This window comes from Takifugu flavidus, chromosome 12 (assembly GCF_003711565.1).
Source record: "Takifugu flavidus isolate HTHZ2018 chromosome 12, ASM371156v2, whole genome shotgun sequence".
Taxonomy (NCBI): Eukaryota; Metazoa; Chordata; class Actinopteri; order Tetraodontiformes; family Tetraodontidae; genus Takifugu; species Takifugu flavidus.
The window spans coordinates 10,561,483-10,579,942 of NC_079531.1; the positions used below are offsets into that span (position 1 = coordinate 10,561,483).

An 18,460-nucleotide genomic window follows, 5' to 3' on the forward strand; every position below is an offset into this window, starting at 1 on the left:
ACTTTCATACTTTCATTACCCAGCTCCTTATCCTAGCCATCCCAACTAACCCCCTAACCCCAACCTTTACCTCAAAATTCAGTCTTTTGAAGATGTGAGGATGCACCAAAATGTCCCCACTTCCCCAAAATGTCCTCACTTTGCTAGTAGAATGAAAATTATGGTGCTCAGTCTGTAGCAAGTATACCAGAGATTTCAGACATTCCTGATATCTGGCTATCTTAGACATGGTCCACAAATGGGGATAAAGCGCATTATGATGACCTTTTTACGGTAAATCTCCATCAGCTCCTCTAACGTAACCCCTTCCCCAAAAAAGGAACAAAAAAGAAAGTAAGATGTTCAACCTGATCTCATTTGGAACGTCCTCCTCATCATATTTGTTCTTGTTTCTCCAGTAAAAAACTGTAAAGACCACAAGCACAGAGCAAATGATGATGGCGAGGACTCCTGTGGCGATGGTCCCTGTGATAAGACCCACGCTCTGGGGTGGTGCTGCAAACAGAGACGCAGAGAGCATGTTACACGCCTGTACCGAAGTCACCCAGGAGAGTTTCAGCTGATGAGATTTTGCAGACAACCTAATAGAACATTGAGCTTGGGAGGAAATGACTCACTGAATTATCCACTTTTGAGATGCCGGTTCTGGAAATACTTTTTGTCTGCTTCCTCTGACGTGTTTCTTAAGTATTACATTTCCAAATTGTATTCAACATTTCTTTAGGTTTGTATTTTATGGCTGTATATTAGAATACATGTGTAACTATACGTATGTATTTTTACTCTTTGAGTGATGCTTTAAGAGTCACCTGTCCCATAATCGTAAAAATCCAATTATTATTCAATTTCTGTCATGCAGGCATCTGATTAATCAGATTACCACACCTGGATTTCTCCCCAATACACCCTACACTTCTTGAATCTCACTAAGTAGGTAGTTTTCTAAAAGAAAATCGGTTACTGTTGGACTGAAACATGTAAACTACTGTAGGATGACAGCAGTTCCGCATAAGCCTCGGGTCTGATTTCTACAATTATCTGATTACGGCTAGTTAAAACTGGATCAGAGATGTGTAACTGTGGCCTTGTATTCCCTTCAACACATGGTGATGTATGTACAGTAATAACAATCTTTGTGTCCATGGGTGTCCTTACGTTCCACGACCTGCAGGTTGAGCAGACAGGTGCTCTTGCCGATCGTGTTACTGGACGTACACTGATAGAGTCCTGAAGTGCTGGTGCTGATGTTTTTTAGTGACACTGTTCCCTGGATCTGGTCTGTGGAGCACAAAGACAGCAAGACAGGAATTAAAGTAAATAAGAGCAGTTAGCGCTATATAGAACTGAACAAAGACACACTATGACCTGACAAAGAAAAACATTATTCTAAAAGCAGAGGTGTCCAAATCCAAATCCTCAATGGCAAAAAATCCAGCCGGGTTTTCTGTCCTACAGGTAGAAAAACACTTTCATGTTGAAACGTTTACCTCATAGGACAGGAAACCCAGCTGGATGGCTGTCGGAGGACTGGATCTGAACTTCTTTTTTTTTTATAGCTTTGTATAGAATAAACTTGAATAAAATTCTTTGTTAGCTCTTTACAATACACTAATTAACGTGAGCTAATGACAAATATTTACAAGTCTGTACAGTAAAAAGTGTATCAGCAGATGCTTCTTTGAAAAATAAAGAATGAATGGTTGGACTTGTTTCATAGGGCTGTACACTACTGGATTTACCAAAAACCTTAGAGGTTTTGTGGGTTTCAGAAGATCAATAAGAAACAAACTATACATTCATACAAACTATACAAACTATTCTCTAAAGGATCATGGCAATCCTCAGTTCTCCCATTTGTTCAACCTAGTCATTGCTCTGAATATTCACCTGAGCACAGAGCGGCTCTGCAAATAAAGAAATGTTCCCTGAATCTTCATTTATCACAGTTAAATACCCCCACCCCCAAGGTTCACTGGCAGGCAGGGTTCAGTGTCTGAGGACCAAATCCAGCTCTTGAGCCAGTACACTGGTCAAGGGTACTGACCTATATTACTCTAGAGTTTTTGGTTACCAAGGAAACAAGAACGTACAGAGAAAATACGAAAGCAAGATTAGAAAAATCAAACTCCATGCAGAACACCCCCCCGGCAAATCTGATTTTTGTCCAGGAAGTCCAGCACTGAAAGAAGAAAGTGGTGACGTTCATTGGTGACCCAGCTGATCTATGCTGTCATCCATCATAGAGAATAGAAATTAGGTGAACATGGACCGCCATGACGTTCATACTGTACACGATTTCTACCAGTGGGTATGGAGGTCAAATGTCACAGCATATTCATCCATATTGTATGTGTGATTCCTCATACTTTTAAATATGAAACATCAGAAATTAATTTTGAAAGATGCATCTCATTAAACATTGACTCCTTGTCAGCTTTAATTTTGACCTTAATGCATGTAGAAAGATTCCCTTGTAATTTTTACCAGTAGAGTACAGACCTAAGAACCTAACTGAGGATGGAGTATTTGGCTGTGCAAGGTAAACATCTGGAGAGGAAAAGGAGACAAGGAGAGATATGTTGTTTTTTTTAATGCTGAAACCCAAAGTTGCTTGAAATAGAAGCTGTGCAACCACAGCTGGCTGCTCTAATCAGAAGGTGTTCAGCATGAAAAAAGAAAAATGAACCCAGAAAAACAGATGTTGAACCATCCTCTGGGTTAATTCCATCCATTGGTACAATCATTCAAAGTACAGGTGATCTCTCACGACCATCCATCCATTTTCGCCCCCACCAGGATCAGCGAGAGTGGGTTAAGAGAGAGGTGGGCCTGGCACAGGACAGGTGGCAGAGATGGTGGAGCATTAGCGGAGCCGGAGCTCAGCCGTGTGTGTAACATTTACCAGCAAAGTTGGGGCAAAAGGGCACTCCGATGGCCAGCTTGTTTGTAATACCTTGCATGGCGTTGTGCGGCAGCCTCGGCAGCGCGTCCAGTTTCTCCCAGGAGTAAGAGGGGGTGGGGATGCCTTCTTCAGAGCTGCAGAACAGCATGACATCGCTACCGACGTCCAACGAGCCCTGGATTTGACATGTTGGCACGGAAGGGGGCACTGGCAAGCAGAGAGTGAGCAGTAATCACCATCAAATCCGATGTTAATAAGGATGCCCCCAAAAACGCTGGCGATCTCATTCGCACCACCCTGCTTCGTCAGAAAGGCATCTAAACATCTGCGAGTGACCCCACAGAGCATAAGAGTACATTTGTTAAGCAACTAAAGTCTTTAGCATCATTATGGCGACACCTACCCAACACGGTGAGACCGATAACACCGATATTCCGGCCCCCTCTGTCTGGGAAGTTGTTGACAAGGCACTGGTAGGTGCCAGTGTCAGACGGCTGGGTGTTGTTGATGAAGATGGAGGCACTTGTACTTGGCATGGTGGCCACGAAGCCAACTCGACCATTGAGATGGTTGGCAAGGGTGAACATCTGGCCACCTTGGTAAATTATCACCTGCATTGGGGTTTCGGGCAACGAAAGCAAAGCAAAAATCAGAACATCAATCTGCTGCAGCAAGGACTGAGTTAATATTTGTAAAGAGAGGAGAAAGGTGTGAACGTTTCTTGATCTGTCCGAATGGCTTTTTTCCCAGACTCTTCGGTCAAGGATGCTTGAAAATATTGCAGAGTGGTTGCAAATACAGTACGTCCCGCTAGAGGGAGCCGTGGTTCAATTTAGCAGAGGAAAAGGAGCTTTATATAGAAATAATTGAACAGAGACCAGCTGCAGCATGTGACCTAAACAGACAAATGCACATCTTTGTACTCCCTCATTTATAGCTTAGTTGGTATGCCTTTTGTGCTGCTGCCTTTTAAGCCCTAAAATCTCAAAATAGGCGCATAACTGGAGATTTAACTTGAAAAGATAAATTGATGAACGTCGCTGTGCCAACAGGTTGTTTCCCAGCGTGGAATCCACCGAGGCATTAAGCCCCACTTCAGATCATCCGGATGAAATCACAACAATAGGCTGAGGAAGGTTTGACTCCGGCCGGGATTAGCGCCAAGTTTTCTAACCCTCCGGTGGGCCCAGACTTTTTCAAATTTGGATAGTTTATTTGTGACGCTGGGATCGTTATCTAGTGCACATGCACATGTGTGCAGACAAACCTGCACACACCCGACGCACAGGGGGAATCTGAGAGGCTATTCACTTTTCTGAAAAGATGCCTTATTGAGCAGTTCAAAGGCCCAGGCAGCGAACCAAGCGCTGCCAGTGTGTGCGTGTTGTTCAAGAGCGATCCAGCGCCGCTGAAAGAGCTTCTGAGCGTGTGACCGCCGTCTTCGCCGTTTAACAGTGGTAAATTGCGCGGCTGCAATTTTCGGAGCCTTTTCGCCCTCTCGTGTGCAGATGAATAGGTGGCTCCTCAGCTGTGAGGAGAGCAATTGCATTTTTTGCGCGCGTCGCCTCACTTACGCGTACGTGCTCTTGCATGTGCAACCAGTATTGCACATATTCTGTCTGGTCACACGTGGTTTCCCCCGCTTGTTTCTCCCCTAACAAACTGAGCTGAGATGTTTGTGTGTGTTTGTCTGTGTGTGTAAGTCACTCATCCTCTTGCGTGGCCTGATTGGCTTTGTAGCTATATACAGAGGGAGAAAACAGGTCATGGCTCACATTCAGGCATACGATTGTTCCGTGAACTGTAGCTCAACGAGCCGAAGGTCCCACTGCTGACCTGGCAGCAAACCGCCTTTCTGCAACCTCCACGCGTAGCAAAGCGAATGCAAACGCTGAGAGACATCAGCCAGTCATGTCGTCCCAACTCCTGATCGAGATCAATAAGCTTGGGGAAATTGTGGGAAAGGCCTTAAAAAGCATTAGAAAAACACAAACCCCCACTCAGGTAAATGGCTGTAGTTTGTAACTTGGGGGTCTATTTTTTTTTGGGTATTGTATATGTTTTTAACCCACTTTTCACTCGGGTTAATGCGAACTGAAGAGGTCAAAGGTCAGCCCATCAGAAGGAAGAGGATCGTCTGAGACAGCTAAGACCCCAGAGGTACCCAGAGAACCCATGTGTAAAACAGTTGTAACAGTTGTTCTACCCAGCATAATTGTTGGGGGAAAAAAGTTAGCAGCGATGGTGTATTAAAAATTAAAAGCAACAAATGAACGAGGGTTAAGGATTACGCTGCATTTTTAGCACTATTCCAGTTCAGACTTTCTTTAGTGTATTATTACATAAGTATTAATCTGAGCATTAACAGTTAAAGTTTTATAATATCTTGTTCGTTTGCCCTCCACTATTGCTGATTCAGCTCATGCGAGTGGTCCGCGTGCATTTGCTAAAGAGTTAACATAGGTTAAAAGGGTTCTGTTCAGTAATTCTTTATGGCTTTTAGCATCAACTCTAATCACTCATGACATTCTCTTCCTCTAAAGTGTCCCTGTACTTGTAATGTCACCCCAAATAGCACTTTATTTCATTATTTAATCACTCAAATTCACATCACCTATCAGACAGCTCATCCGATACTAACGCAGCCTGAACGCAGCATTGGAGCTTACAGATGGCCTGAACGCAACATCTCAGATGTGGCCGACGCTCCCCGCAAATATAGAATGTCAGATATCATTTAATATAAAGGAGCGCAGATGTTAGCAGACCCCCGAAATAAATAATCAAATACTGATCGTTCATATCTTATGGGTTTATTTCGCTGCTGCTTTTAACAGTTTCCTTCCTGGTGTTTGTGAGACTAAAATTCAAAACCCTTATCAATCCCCCCTCCTCTCTGTTAGTCTCTATACGTGTGCGTGCATGTGAGTGTAGTGAGAACAGCTGTGATACTGAGCCTGTTGTGGGCATAAGGTAATTAGTGCAGAAGCTGATTGTATTATTTGCACGGCCGACCAGTGCAGAGTTCAAAGTGAAGGGAGGCAGGTGAGCTTGTGTGGCCTGCAGCTGCATGTTAACCAACTCAAATGGAATCACACAACCAAAGGAGGACGAGCTGTGTGAGAGAGGGCGAAATCTGAGGCTGAGTCAGCCCGAGACTGAGCCGTGTGGCACAGGCACAGGAACGGCCCATCTGATGCTGCCGTCCCGCAGGCTACAGAAAAAAACTTGGAAATAAACAGACTTTTGCACGAATCTTAAATCAGGATTCGTAGGTGTCTTTTTTTTTTTATGTGGGAGGTGTGTTTTTTGCAGTACCTGCTCTGGTTGGTTGGCGTTGGACAGCGGGATCACCATCCAGATGATGTTGAGATTGTTGAGGGCAGCACTGGTGGTGAAGGAGCAGGGCAGGACGGCCGCTTGGCCGCGGGCAACTTGAACGCTGCTCTGAGCCACGGTCACGTCCAACGCCTGCACATAAACTGTGGAAAGAAGAAGCAGTCAGTGGCCGCTTCATAAAGCCGACTCTATTGTAGTCACAGCGAGACACTGGCTGATTTTGCAAAACCACCTGCTGGGAACTCAAATCAGCAGCTGAAATACTCAGACTATTACAGCGTTACCAAATATATTGTATTTTCATTACCTTGAGTGATTAAAACCTTGAGTATCTAAAATAATTTGCTGCTTCATGCTGTGGTTGGACTCTGTATGTGTCATTATATTGTATGCTAACAAAAAGTGGGGATAATTTTATTTTTATGCCCTTTTTTAAGTGATTTTAAGTGCTAAAGTGTGTATTTACAAAACGGGGGGATTGTTTCTTTCATCTGAGCTCAGCTGACAGCCGCAGCAGACCAATAAAGATGAATATGCAGATGCAGCATCCTATTTCTAGAGCAGCTAAAGACGTTAGAGCCTAAATGAAATTAGGCTTCTCCTGCAACATGTATCATTTCCAAAAACCCAAATGGAAAGTAATCTTATCTGAACATGCTGAAGAGGATAATGACACTGATGTGATTACGCAGATCACGTTCTGCGAACCGCCGTGGCTGCGTAGAACACATGCTGATGCTAATAGCGAAACCTTTATTCAAAGATATAATCCCCTACCTGACAACCTTGCCAAAGAGCCAACTACTGTGTTAGAATTAAAGATAAATTATTTAGCATTGAAGTATTTTAGTCCGACATTGTCGAATGAAAGGTTTCTTTAACAGGAATGTTTTTAATATAGAAAAAAACCTTCAACTTTTTCAGCTTGATTAGATGCTGGGAAGCTTTCAGTCCTCTCCACTGTCTCCTTCTTTTCTTTTGAGACATACCCCTTCCTTCCTGGTGGGACAGGTGGGAGACAGCAGCACAGAGGAAGAACACTGGGGGCCCCTAGATTTACTATCCAAGAACAGGCTCAACTCTTGGGAGGGGTGAGGCTGGCAGGGCCTTGTGCCTGGTCCTGTCTGTGCTGTGAGGTTTGCTCTTCAGAGGGGGGGTGTGCTGTCTTTGATCTTCTGGTTTTATTCTGTCTTGGGTTGTCCCTAAGATGGTTCTTAAGATCTATCATGACCTATGGAGATCATGAGGTTGGCTGCCTGCTGATGACACCAGCGTGATGGGGTTGCTTTATCTGTTCTCTCATCCTTTATTTTATGATTATTGGTTGTTTTCATGAGAGAATGTTTTTGCATACAACAAAATTTTAGCATAACCAATAAATATAGTGTATTTAAAAAGCTATATTAGAAGGATTTAATGAGTAGTAGCAGAGGACTGTAAGTTGTCCTTTATAGAGACGGCGGAATCCTGACCTACGAGCTGGTTCTCCTGCGTCTGTCCAGTAGTGGTGTATTCTGTGCTGTTCAGTCTCAATAATGTACAGATCTGTACATATTCACTGCACTGGACAGCATAAACCATGTTACCCTGCTTATGTTCAATGTATCTTCTGAGTTATTTGGAGATTAATCAACTTTTTTGCCAGTTACCCACCTTTTTATTAGAAACAGAGTAGATAACATGAATGCGGAATGTGCCCAAGGACAGATATGGCGTTAGTTTGGTTTTGTCCATAATTTATTAGAACTTTATTTGTCTTGTCTACATTCCCTCCTCAGTTTGTCTTCAAATTAAAAAAAATTCTCACGCTCATCATCCCTCATCCCTTGCCCAACCCCTTCTGGCTGACCTATTAGCCACAGGAGCCAGCAACCCAATGAGTAGCCTACATAGCTTAATACCCACTTTGGTCCAAATTTGCTGCAAATTCAGGAAGTACTGTGTCCTTTTAATGATGTAAGCTAAGTCCACTATCAAGTAACGTCCAGGCGATTGTTCAGATTTTACTACGGAGTTGAAAACATGGAGAGGGTTTTAAAAATGTAAATAATACATAAACCTTTTTTTCCCCGTGCGCATCGACAAGACTGGAAAATAAACGGAAACCCTTGCAGCATGAGCTAAGCCCACTTCAAATGAAAGTAAAAGTGACCATTTAGCTTGTTTTTAAGTTTAAAAGAGAAAATGTCACCAAAAATGTAATCAGCTCTTATTAAGACCATTATCAATATTTACAGAAAATTAAAATTATATCCACTCCTAACTTTTTGAATTGTTTTGCTAACAAACAAATGCTAGCTGTCAAATAACCTTTATCATTGTGTGTTCATAGTTCTGCACTAATTATGGGAGTGATGTTGTTGTTGATTCTTAGCGAGTTATTCTGGGAGTATTTCAAATCCATTGAAACTTTGCATGTTTGCATTATAGCAGTGGTTCCCAACTGGTGGGTCACGACCCAAAAGTGGGTCGCAGACCCATCTTGGATGGGCCGTGAACAGCTGGTCAAAAAAATTAAGTAATATTTAATGTGCATCTGATGCTGGACATGTCTTTTATTTCAAAATCCTATTTTATAAGGCATGTACAGCTGCCCAGGGGGTAGCTATGGACACTCCCTGCATGTTTGTGTTAAGAGGCAAAATTTTAAATATGATCTGGGGTGTTTCAAATGTGGATTTTCATTTAATGAGAATAATAAAGCACAGAAAGCCCAAAAATGGGTTGTGACTTAATGATCATTAGAAAATATGTTTCCCAGAGTGAGACCAGTTGTGACACCCAACATGAAGGTCCAAGACTATTTATTTGAGAGCTGTTGGTGATTTCATCTCCGAATGAAGAACCACTGTCATTATCAACTATATATTTGAAAATGTAACTGACATTTATTGAACAGTCTGAAATGACGCACTTAAAATGAAAGTTGGTTAGTTAAATAAGTTCAATCAAAATAACGTGCTTGACGGCGCGAGCAAAAAGTTAAAGTAGGCCACTGCCCCCATGCACACATAAGCTCGGGCATGGAATCTATTGCTAAAGCAGCAAACAGATGGCTCCACACATGCAGCCCAGGAAACACACACAGTCAGAGCAGACATATTTATATGCTTTCTTATCAGTACATACGCGTCTGTGAGGCTATTCGCGTCTCTATGCAAACTTCAAATGCAATTGCACATACAATGATGAAAGCAATTTAAATGCTAAAGCCATATCTTTAAAAATAGGAGGGAAAATCTCAAAGACAAAATTCCAAAACAGTTTTCTTCAGTGTAGAGAATCATGTCCATATTATGCTATAGCATCTCAGGTCGTCTCAGCCGCCATAGTGTGAGCAAAACAAACAAAATCAACATTGTTGGCGGACTAAATAAGTGTACTCGTAGACAAAGGTGTCCCTCAGCCTCCCCAACAGCCTTTTTATATTTTCAGAACTTTTCTGTAAATTAACAATTTAAATTAACATAAGAAGTTAGTTTTCATGGTTTATTCAATAAACGGGCTTGATGTCCTTTGAAGAGCGTCTTTACTGGAAGGTGCGAACGGTTTCGCTTGTGCTCGTGTGTTGATCTGCATGGTGATAGTTTCTAAGTTATTCTGCTTTTTGATGTTGAATGTAGGTCAGATGCTGCCTCAGCAAATACTGGGACAAGCCTACAATTTTATATTCTGCACACTGGTCAACTTTACATCGCTCAGTAGACACACACACACACACACACACACACACACACACACACACACACACACACACACACATATTCTTCTACTATTCAGCAAAAATGCCTCCTAAGAATTCAGCAAGACCGTGCTGAGTTGGCACTTCGGCAGCGGACATCTCTGATCACTGACGTGAAGTTTTCTCCGTGTCTGATCAGTCGAATGTACATCTTTAGGGCCCTACGTCAGCTATAAAATGTTACTGAGTCACAATCTCTGGTCTGCTTTCTAAAACAAAGTGCTCGGCAACCTCTCCCACCACTGCTGCTCGCAAACTTTTGAGTTTGCATTCTAAAAGGAAAAATCAGTTTGAATCATCTAAAATAAGGCCGAGACAGTCAGGAAGTTCAATGAATTATTAAGTCTACTTGGAGAAATGGTAGGATTCAATAAGCTGATGCTTCTTCCTACTCCTTTTGGGAATGTTTCTATAATTTTATTAGATTTGTGTGTTTTGTCTTGGATCTTCCATGTGGATAGTCCACATGCTCCAAATCAAATTCATTTATTCATTCATTTAAATCCAATCAAATTCATTTATTCATTTATTTATTCATTCGTTCATTCATTTGGGTGTGATCTCTTCAGATGAGAGAGGTCGCAGAGCCAAAACTGGACCAAAAGGTCTGCATGGAGAGACTGGACTTATTCGTACAGGTAGACATATTATACATTTGTAGAAAAAAATACCGTAATCTCACGTAACAAGCACTAATTGTAGTTGCTTTGTATGTATGGTGCGCATGCATACGTGCACATATGTGTTGCGATGGAGGCTACATCTTGACAATGAGAAGTCTCATTTACCACACTTTCTATCTTTTTTTCCCTAGAAAAGCAACCAAACAATGAGGAACTTGCTACAGGTGATGAAGGACAAGGAAAAGTGCCCATAGTTAAAGTGCCATTATTCAGTCCTGCTATTCAGAAGTTCATTGCAGCACTTTGACGGTTGCATAATGCTGTTGTCAGTCATTGACCTCCTTGGTATTGTGCCTCTGTGCGCGCATGTGTGTGTGTGCGTGATGGAGCAGAGCCCCAGTGCTTAGCACATCTGCTCCGGATGCTCCTGGCATTGCCATATGGCTAGCAAATACGCCTGCCACTCTTCCTCCACAAAGAGAGTTTGCAGTGAAAAGGGAAAATGAGAGAAAACGAGTGTGCGTGCATGACGGGAGAGAGAGAGAGAGAAAAAAAAGCATTTGAAAGACAATATTTAGGAAGGAAGGCAGATGAGTGTAACAGCTGATGAGTGAAAAGCCACACATGTTCCCCATGACACTTAGCAAGATGCGCTCAACCTCCGAACATATGAATGCAATAAGCAGCCCAGATTAAACACCTTGGGAAAGTAATTACTCAGGATCGGATAAATGAGTAGAAACAAAGATGTTACCACAGTGCTGTCTTGTCAGGAGCTGCTTCTCCTGCAAACTACCCAAAAAGTGTGAAAAATAAAGAAAAAATTGTTGGAATCCTACCAAAAAAGTGACAACGGGAATTCCACTGGAGAAAACAGAGCTACACTGATCCACAAAGTGGATCAGGACTCACTGTCACGGCGACGCCACGATCACACCAGAGGATTTTACAGGTAACAACGGGTGGCGCCAACTGTTCCCATGGAGGACACAGATCAAAGGACGCAGCAAAATCACCTCCAGATGAAAGAAAACAGCAAGAAAAAAGACTGGAACTAACTTGGGAGCAACGTCCAAACGTCCTGTTTCAGATTCTACATCTGGAAACATCACGTATCATTTTATCACAGCTCTTCCAGCTCGTCCCGCTTTTTTGGTTTTTTGGTTTTACTTTTTCCTTCTGCTTCTTTCTTTTCTTCTCGACAGCTGTGTCACTGAAGAAATCAATAGTTTAACGTCACTGTTAATGTCAAACAGTTGATGATGGCGTCACATAAGGTGGATGATGGTGTCACGGGGGAGGGGGCACAATGTTCTACAGATGTCTGTGTGTGTGTGTCTGTGTGTGTGTGTCAGGTGATTGCTGTTGCCACAGTTCTTAAGTGTAGTCGGGCCCCAATGCCTGAATTAATTTTTCATGATCTTATTGCATTTATTGAATAGAAAGTAATTATGTGAAACGAGGATGAGGATGCTAGATCCCACGTCTTCGCACAAGTTTAGCTAATTTGCATAGACTTAATAGCTCAGACGTTAAATTCCAAGAAAATGCACATGCTCACACACACAGTACAAATAACACATCCCTCAAAAATTATTTCAGCTCCTCACGGCTTGAGGCTAAAAGCATAATAAATGTATTCATCAAGTAATTACAGCGGAGGCAGTGGCGCACTTCATCAGCCTATTCCTGCACCGGAGGGATCCAGACAGAACAGTGACGCCAATCGCACCTTCTCTGAAAGCCATTCATGGAAAGTCGAGCCACAATAAGTTGCCCATCATGGAAGACAGATGCTCCAAAAGAAAGAAAGCAAAAATCTATATAATATGCACGGTTAATATGTCGTGGAGCAATGACAGATGCGCAGGCGAGATGGGAGCTGATTCGGGGAGACACCTGTTTGAAAAGGGAGGAGTTGATTGAGCCATAAAGATCCGAGGTAGAGGCATCAGTAATGATGATGTAAGTGGAGCGATATTAAAGATGAAGCATGAATGTGGGGAGATGTATGACTCTGAAGGTGAGGGAGTGCGCAGCGTGCGAACAGATTGCAAATCTATAGTGCCGCAGACGGGTGCTTTATTATTATTTAATGCTGAATGGCAGGAGGTAAAGGATAGACTGAATGTATAGAAAAGCACAGAGCTAATCAGGGAGGAGATGAAGTAACAATGAGAGAATGATGGGCAATGTTGTTTTACAGCCCTTTTTGTGATGATGATGGATTTCTTCAGGGTGCCTTCGGAAGGTTCAGGTGAGAGCAGGAGCAGCGATACTAATGAGAAATAATTGTTCAGGCAATTAAGTAAAAAAGAAAGAAAGCTAGAGCGGCTCATAAACAGCTGCAGAGTTATTGTCCGTGATGTCCTCACGCTACGCCTCTCTCTGTTCCTGTATGTCGACTCAGATATCAGGGGATAACACAGGTGGTGCTGCTGTACGGCAACAATATAGCTGCTCTATCGCAGCATCATTTGCATTCAAATTAATTCCAACAAAAGCAAAGAGGAGCGCTGAGCGAGGGAAGGGCTGAAGTGCCCGTGATCTCCCCCACTTCCAGAGAGCGCGAGCAGGAAAAATAAAAGAGAGAGGGTTTATGGGTATCTGTGAAAGTCTGTTGACTGTTCCTGCAGAAAGAAAAGACGTAATTTGCGGAATAATGTGCAGTTTCAAGCAGAATATGTTACCTTTGAGACTCTGATTGAGCCCTCACCACAGCAATCATCCCCATTGACCCATACGGGTCAATATTACAGCTCCAAATTCAATTGGCGCCTACACACACAGCCTCAGGGCGAGGCAGTGAATAATCCAGCAGGGGCAGGACTCTACTGCATGTCAAGAACGCAAATAAATAAACCAGTGATTGCCTCTACGAGCGAAGTGCCGCAGCCTCGCTCTTGAATATTCATGTAGGTAAATACATGCATGCGTTCCCCTCTCCGGGGTTTGATAGTTGGCCTTTTTGTCATTTGGAAGCCGTCTCTTCTCTCCCTGTGTGGGCAGGAACATAATGAATGCGCTGAAAAGACTTGGGAATGTTTGTGTATCGTTCTGACGCACATTTTAATGGCTCAAATTTACTCCCTTGGATTTTATCGCCTGCAGGGGATATTATGTTGGCTCTTTGACCCTTCGGTGATCAATATTGTACAGACATTCAAAGCATATTACTATTGAGCAGGCTATTGATTCCTTTTCTCCTGAGGTGATCTGTGTGGCGTAACATGTGGCGTCGTTTCACACTCCATTGTTGGCAGGATAAATGAGCGGTATGACGCTGGTGCCGCTGCAGGATTTTCCTTTTCTACACGCCATTTTTCCCCGCGGCTCCGCCCTCTCGGTCGCACCAGAAGGCCGCTCTGTCTTGCATTCCCGGATTGACGCCCCTCCAACACCGCAAAACACGGTTTCAGGCAACCGATGCGGCCCGTGCACGTCACACATGCCGACACGGGTGCAGCTTGCACACACAAACATGTAGGCACACCACTGATAGCAACTTAGCCTGCATGATTACTGCAACCCTAAGCTGCTTAGGGGTTCTGTCCCATCTGGCTCTGGTGTTTGTGGCATACCCGGCCGCCTGCCCGGCCGCCCTCGTACACAGAATATAGGTGGAGTACAAGGGATGATAATCCTGTGTAATCTGGGTTTACCAAAAAAAATTAGGGCTCTGCAGTATTTGTTACGTAATTCAATCATTTGCAGAAACATACAGACGTCCACCAAAGTGAGCTTATGTGCGTCCATGTGTCAAAGCTGGAAAATGGACGGGTTTTCCTTGAGCCGTGAGGACACATGCACGCCTTGTAAATTGTAATTTACCATAGATTACAGTTAATTGGCGTCAGTGGCGCCTGGCGCCAAACGTGCCCACCTACACCCCCGACGGCTCTTGCTTCCGGCTGTGCCGGAGAATTCTGTGCTAATAAAGTTCGTTTGAATGTGAGGTGAATTATTTAGATATCATTAAATGTTAAAGAGATTAATAAACCAGCAGCACTTTTTACAGTACGGTCATGTGACGAGCCGCAGGATTAATCCAAGTTTACAATCAGCCGCATCAACATCGTTTACTGTTGTAATATTGTGATTTAACGATCACAGCTTGGCCTCTGGTTGGGGTCACATCCACGCTGCCAATGTTTACAGTTTAACACAAATTTAATGAGATTTCCTTGGGTTCAAAACCATCTCGCATTTTATGTTTTCCATTGCATTAAAATGCTTTAAAAATATAATCAATAAATATATATAAATTAATCACGTACTGTATGTAAATCTATAATTATATAGGAGTCTATATAAATTCAGCATCTCTCCAGAAATAGCGAGAAGGTGCCACATCCCAGAGCATCATCGGACCTCAGCAGGTCTCCGGCCTTTCACTAATGGAAAAAGTGGCCAGTGGAATTCAGAGCTGGTGTCTCTCCCAGTATCTCCCAGTAGCTTCCAGTATCTGGTCTAATGACGCTGTGACATGTAGGGCGCAGTTGTTTGGAATGGAAGAACATACCGGCCACATAAAGCATTCTAAATAGAAAAAGACAGCCTGAAAAAGCATCATATAGATGCTGCCAGTTTACAACCCCCAGCTTCAGAATAAACTTATTGGGATGAAATATTAATATTATGTACAGTGGGTGGGTGGATAGATAGATAGATAGATAGATAGATAGATAGATAGATAGATAGATAGATAGATAGATAGATAGATAGATAGACTTTTGATACGTTATACATGCGTGCAGAAGTTGTGCTGTAGCTTCATAACACATAAATACAGTTACTGAATGTTTGGGCTTTGGTTCCTGTCATTTTTGCCACACACTTTTGGTTTTTATGACATCCAGAGGTTTGTTTTGTGGCCCCATTATGAGGAGACGATGCTCAACACAGGCAGGGGTCACTATCTGCTCGTACAGCGCCAACGAGGAGCGGCTGACAGAAATAGTCAGGCCTTGTTTATATCTGTGTATCTGCAGCTTTATTTCTACCTAGCCGGTGGTGCTCGTAAAGCAGTCCATTTCAAAGCTTTCCGTGCTTTTACTCGAAAATCTCAAGAGGATTACAGAATCTACTGCAGCAGGAGATGTCATTTGGCTTTTTTTTTTGTACTTTTGCGACTTTACATCTGCTTCACTGGCTACGCTGGCGACTCTACCCCCGTTTCTATTACTCCCCTTCTATAGATAGACAGATATTACTCAGACATTACGAAAAAGATGGCGTGGATAAAGAGTTTGCCAGGGATCCGGGAACTGGAGCGGACCGGCAGGACTTTACGCTGTGGTGAAATTCCGACAGCAATGAGCCACAGCAACAATTAGGGCTCTAGCAGTCGGGGAAATGCATCCGTCCCTCCTTTAATGCAAAACATATATGTTAAACTTGGCCATAAATCGAGCCGGTGCGCACGTGACTGAGGGAATTCTCATCCGATGTGCCTTTACTATATGTTTAATTCAACTCTTTCCTCCTTGCTGACACATATAGGTCAAGACATTAGCGGCTCAGGAATAATTCAAGGAATGAAAAAATGTGAAACCCTTGATAGAACCAGTGATGTAACTGGGTTTTGAGGGTGTGAAGAGTGGGAATGGAATGATAATGGTGTATTTCTGTGACCCCCTCGTTGGACTTGCTCTTTGTATCCATTTTGGGCCTTTTAACACAATCCTGCGTAAAGCTGTGATCCAACTGCACCCAGGATGAAGCGCTGGGGTTGATTTTCACCCCGTCTCAACAGGTCTATTCTGAGCGCCTGACAGGAGGGCCTGTTGCTTTAAATGCAAATGAGCTACTTCTCACCCCACCTCTCATGCTGACAGGAGAATAGATTCACACTTCCATGGCAACTCTGAGGTTGAACCTGAGAAATACATAAATGTTGGAGTAGGAAAAATAAAAATGGATGAAACCGGGGAGGCGGTGCGGGGATTAGCATAGTCCCGCCGTTGCAAGACAGTTCCAGGTTCAATGCATTTCAAATGAGGTTCATTTGGGTCGGTCTTTGCAGGAAACATGGCCGGAGCTTCCTGGGATGGCTGGGCCCTGAGAGTAGTCAAACTTATTTTCGTTTTTCACTATTATTTGAGCTTTCCATGAGCCTCTTATTGCTCCTGGCACGGCAACAGATCTACCAGAAACTATGACGTCGGTACTGACAGCAAAGGATGACCAAGTGGCCAAATTAAGAATAATCAGACGGGATATGAAGCCACCAGTCAAATATATACCAGATGTGCTAAATGTGGTGAATAAGATGTGACCTCAAAGGTTCAATGTGACTGATATTAAAACAATTCCAAAGTAAATGGTTAATTATTAAATGTCAAAAGAAGAAAAGAGAAAGAGGGGCATTGCTCATCTGCAAATCATGTTGTAATAAAGCACAATGATTCCACTGAGGCAGCTCAATGATGGTGAAAGGTTGAGGAGCCGCCGCCTCTTTTCAGGTGTGTTGGCTGAGGAAACAGTGGGGGAGCTACAGGAACGCCCTGCGAGCTCTGACCCACATCTGTACCACAGAACTGTCACAGGCTGAGAAATGGATCACTGACCTTGGCGGAAACGTGCAGCCGCACTTTGTCTTGGGACCAGTCCCAGAAAGAAGGGCAGATTTTGAGCACGGTCAAGGAGAGGAGAGAGAGAGGAGGTCAGGAGTACCTGACGATCGGTGATTTAGAGGCAACTCTAGTGGGAAAAACACTAGTTTATACTCTTCAGTTCTTCTAGGTGCATAAGTAAACATTTTTCTTTCTTTCTTTCTTTCTTTCTTCTTTCTTTCTTTCTTTCTTTTTCTTTCTTTCTTTCTTTCTTTCTTTCTTTCTTTCTTTCTTTCTTTCTTTCTTTCTGTAAAGTTTGCCTGAGGGATGGAGAGACAGGTTTAGAATATCAATTAGTACCACCAAATTCTCTGGAGTTGCGCCTGTGGAGAGGCCGGCGTTGCCATTCAGAGACGGAGGGTGTGACAGAAAACTGGTGGATGTTTTGCCTGTACGAGCGTTTTTTTCCTGCATTTCTTCTCACTTTCCTAATTAAAACAGTGTGTCTTCCTGCTGCCGATGAAATCAACAAGAACAACAGAGAAATAAGTCTTACCTACAATCATAACATGTCAGATTCTATTTTTTATGGTAATTGAAGCATCTGCCAACTGTGACATGTGTAAACAGACCTATAGAGATTCGAGGAGCTCTTATTTAACCTAATTAAAGGTGAAAAGTGAAGACAGGGAGGATTTGCAATGTTCTTTGGAGAGAAAGAGATGTTTGTACTAGAAACAGCTGATCAGGGGATGATCAGCACATGACACAGCCCAATTGGACAAGGCCATTATTAACTCAGACACACACAGATCCAGACCCCAGCGGACCACCAGAGGCAACCCCCCCAATGTTTATGGGTGTACGGGTGGTGAGAAGAAAAAGCAGCTAATGTTGCTAATAATTACCAAAGCATGAACACTCATAAAATTAATTGGATTTCCTTTGGTCACATGTTGACAGATAAGTGATAACTGCTACGTATTTAAGACTGGATCCTTTAACCCATTCAACACTATTCCAAAACCATGAAATCCGTTATTTCTGCTGCAGCGGTGACGGCAGTTTGCTCTTCCATTGACAGCAGATGTGCCGAGGATTCTGTATTTCCCGAATATTCTTTATTGGCACAAGACTAATTTGTCCCTTGCGGTATTTTTACGGTCCATTTCACCCACACAAGAGGCAGCTGAAGGTTGACCAGCTGTTGATCGTGCACGTGGCTGCGCCTCTGCAGAGAACAGGGCTGACTGTATCTGCACCAGATTTATTTCAGATTCTTAGACTTTGAATCTGAGCA

At 43.1% G+C, this 18,460-nt stretch overlaps 1 protein-coding gene across 2 annotated transcripts in view; it reads right to left on the reverse strand.

Annotated features, from left to right (window-relative positions):
- Nucleotides 1-18,460, reverse strand: part of igsf11 (immunoglobulin superfamily member 11) — a 47,651-nt gene that overhangs the window by 2,393 nt on the left and 26,798 nt on the right. For both annotated transcript variants that reach the window (XM_057050783.1, XM_057050782.1), the window contains 5 exons: nt 6,221-6,384; nt 3,306-3,513; nt 2,954-3,109; nt 1,156-1,278; nt 348-495 (listed from right to left, as the gene is read on the reverse strand). In XM_057050783.1, the coding sequence (XP_056906763.1) occupies nt 348-495; nt 1,156-1,278; nt 2,954-3,109; nt 3,306-3,513; nt 6,221-6,384 (799 nt within the window). The remainder of the gene's footprint in view (nt 1-347; nt 496-1,155; nt 1,279-2,953; nt 3,110-3,305; nt 3,514-6,220; nt 6,385-18,460) is intronic.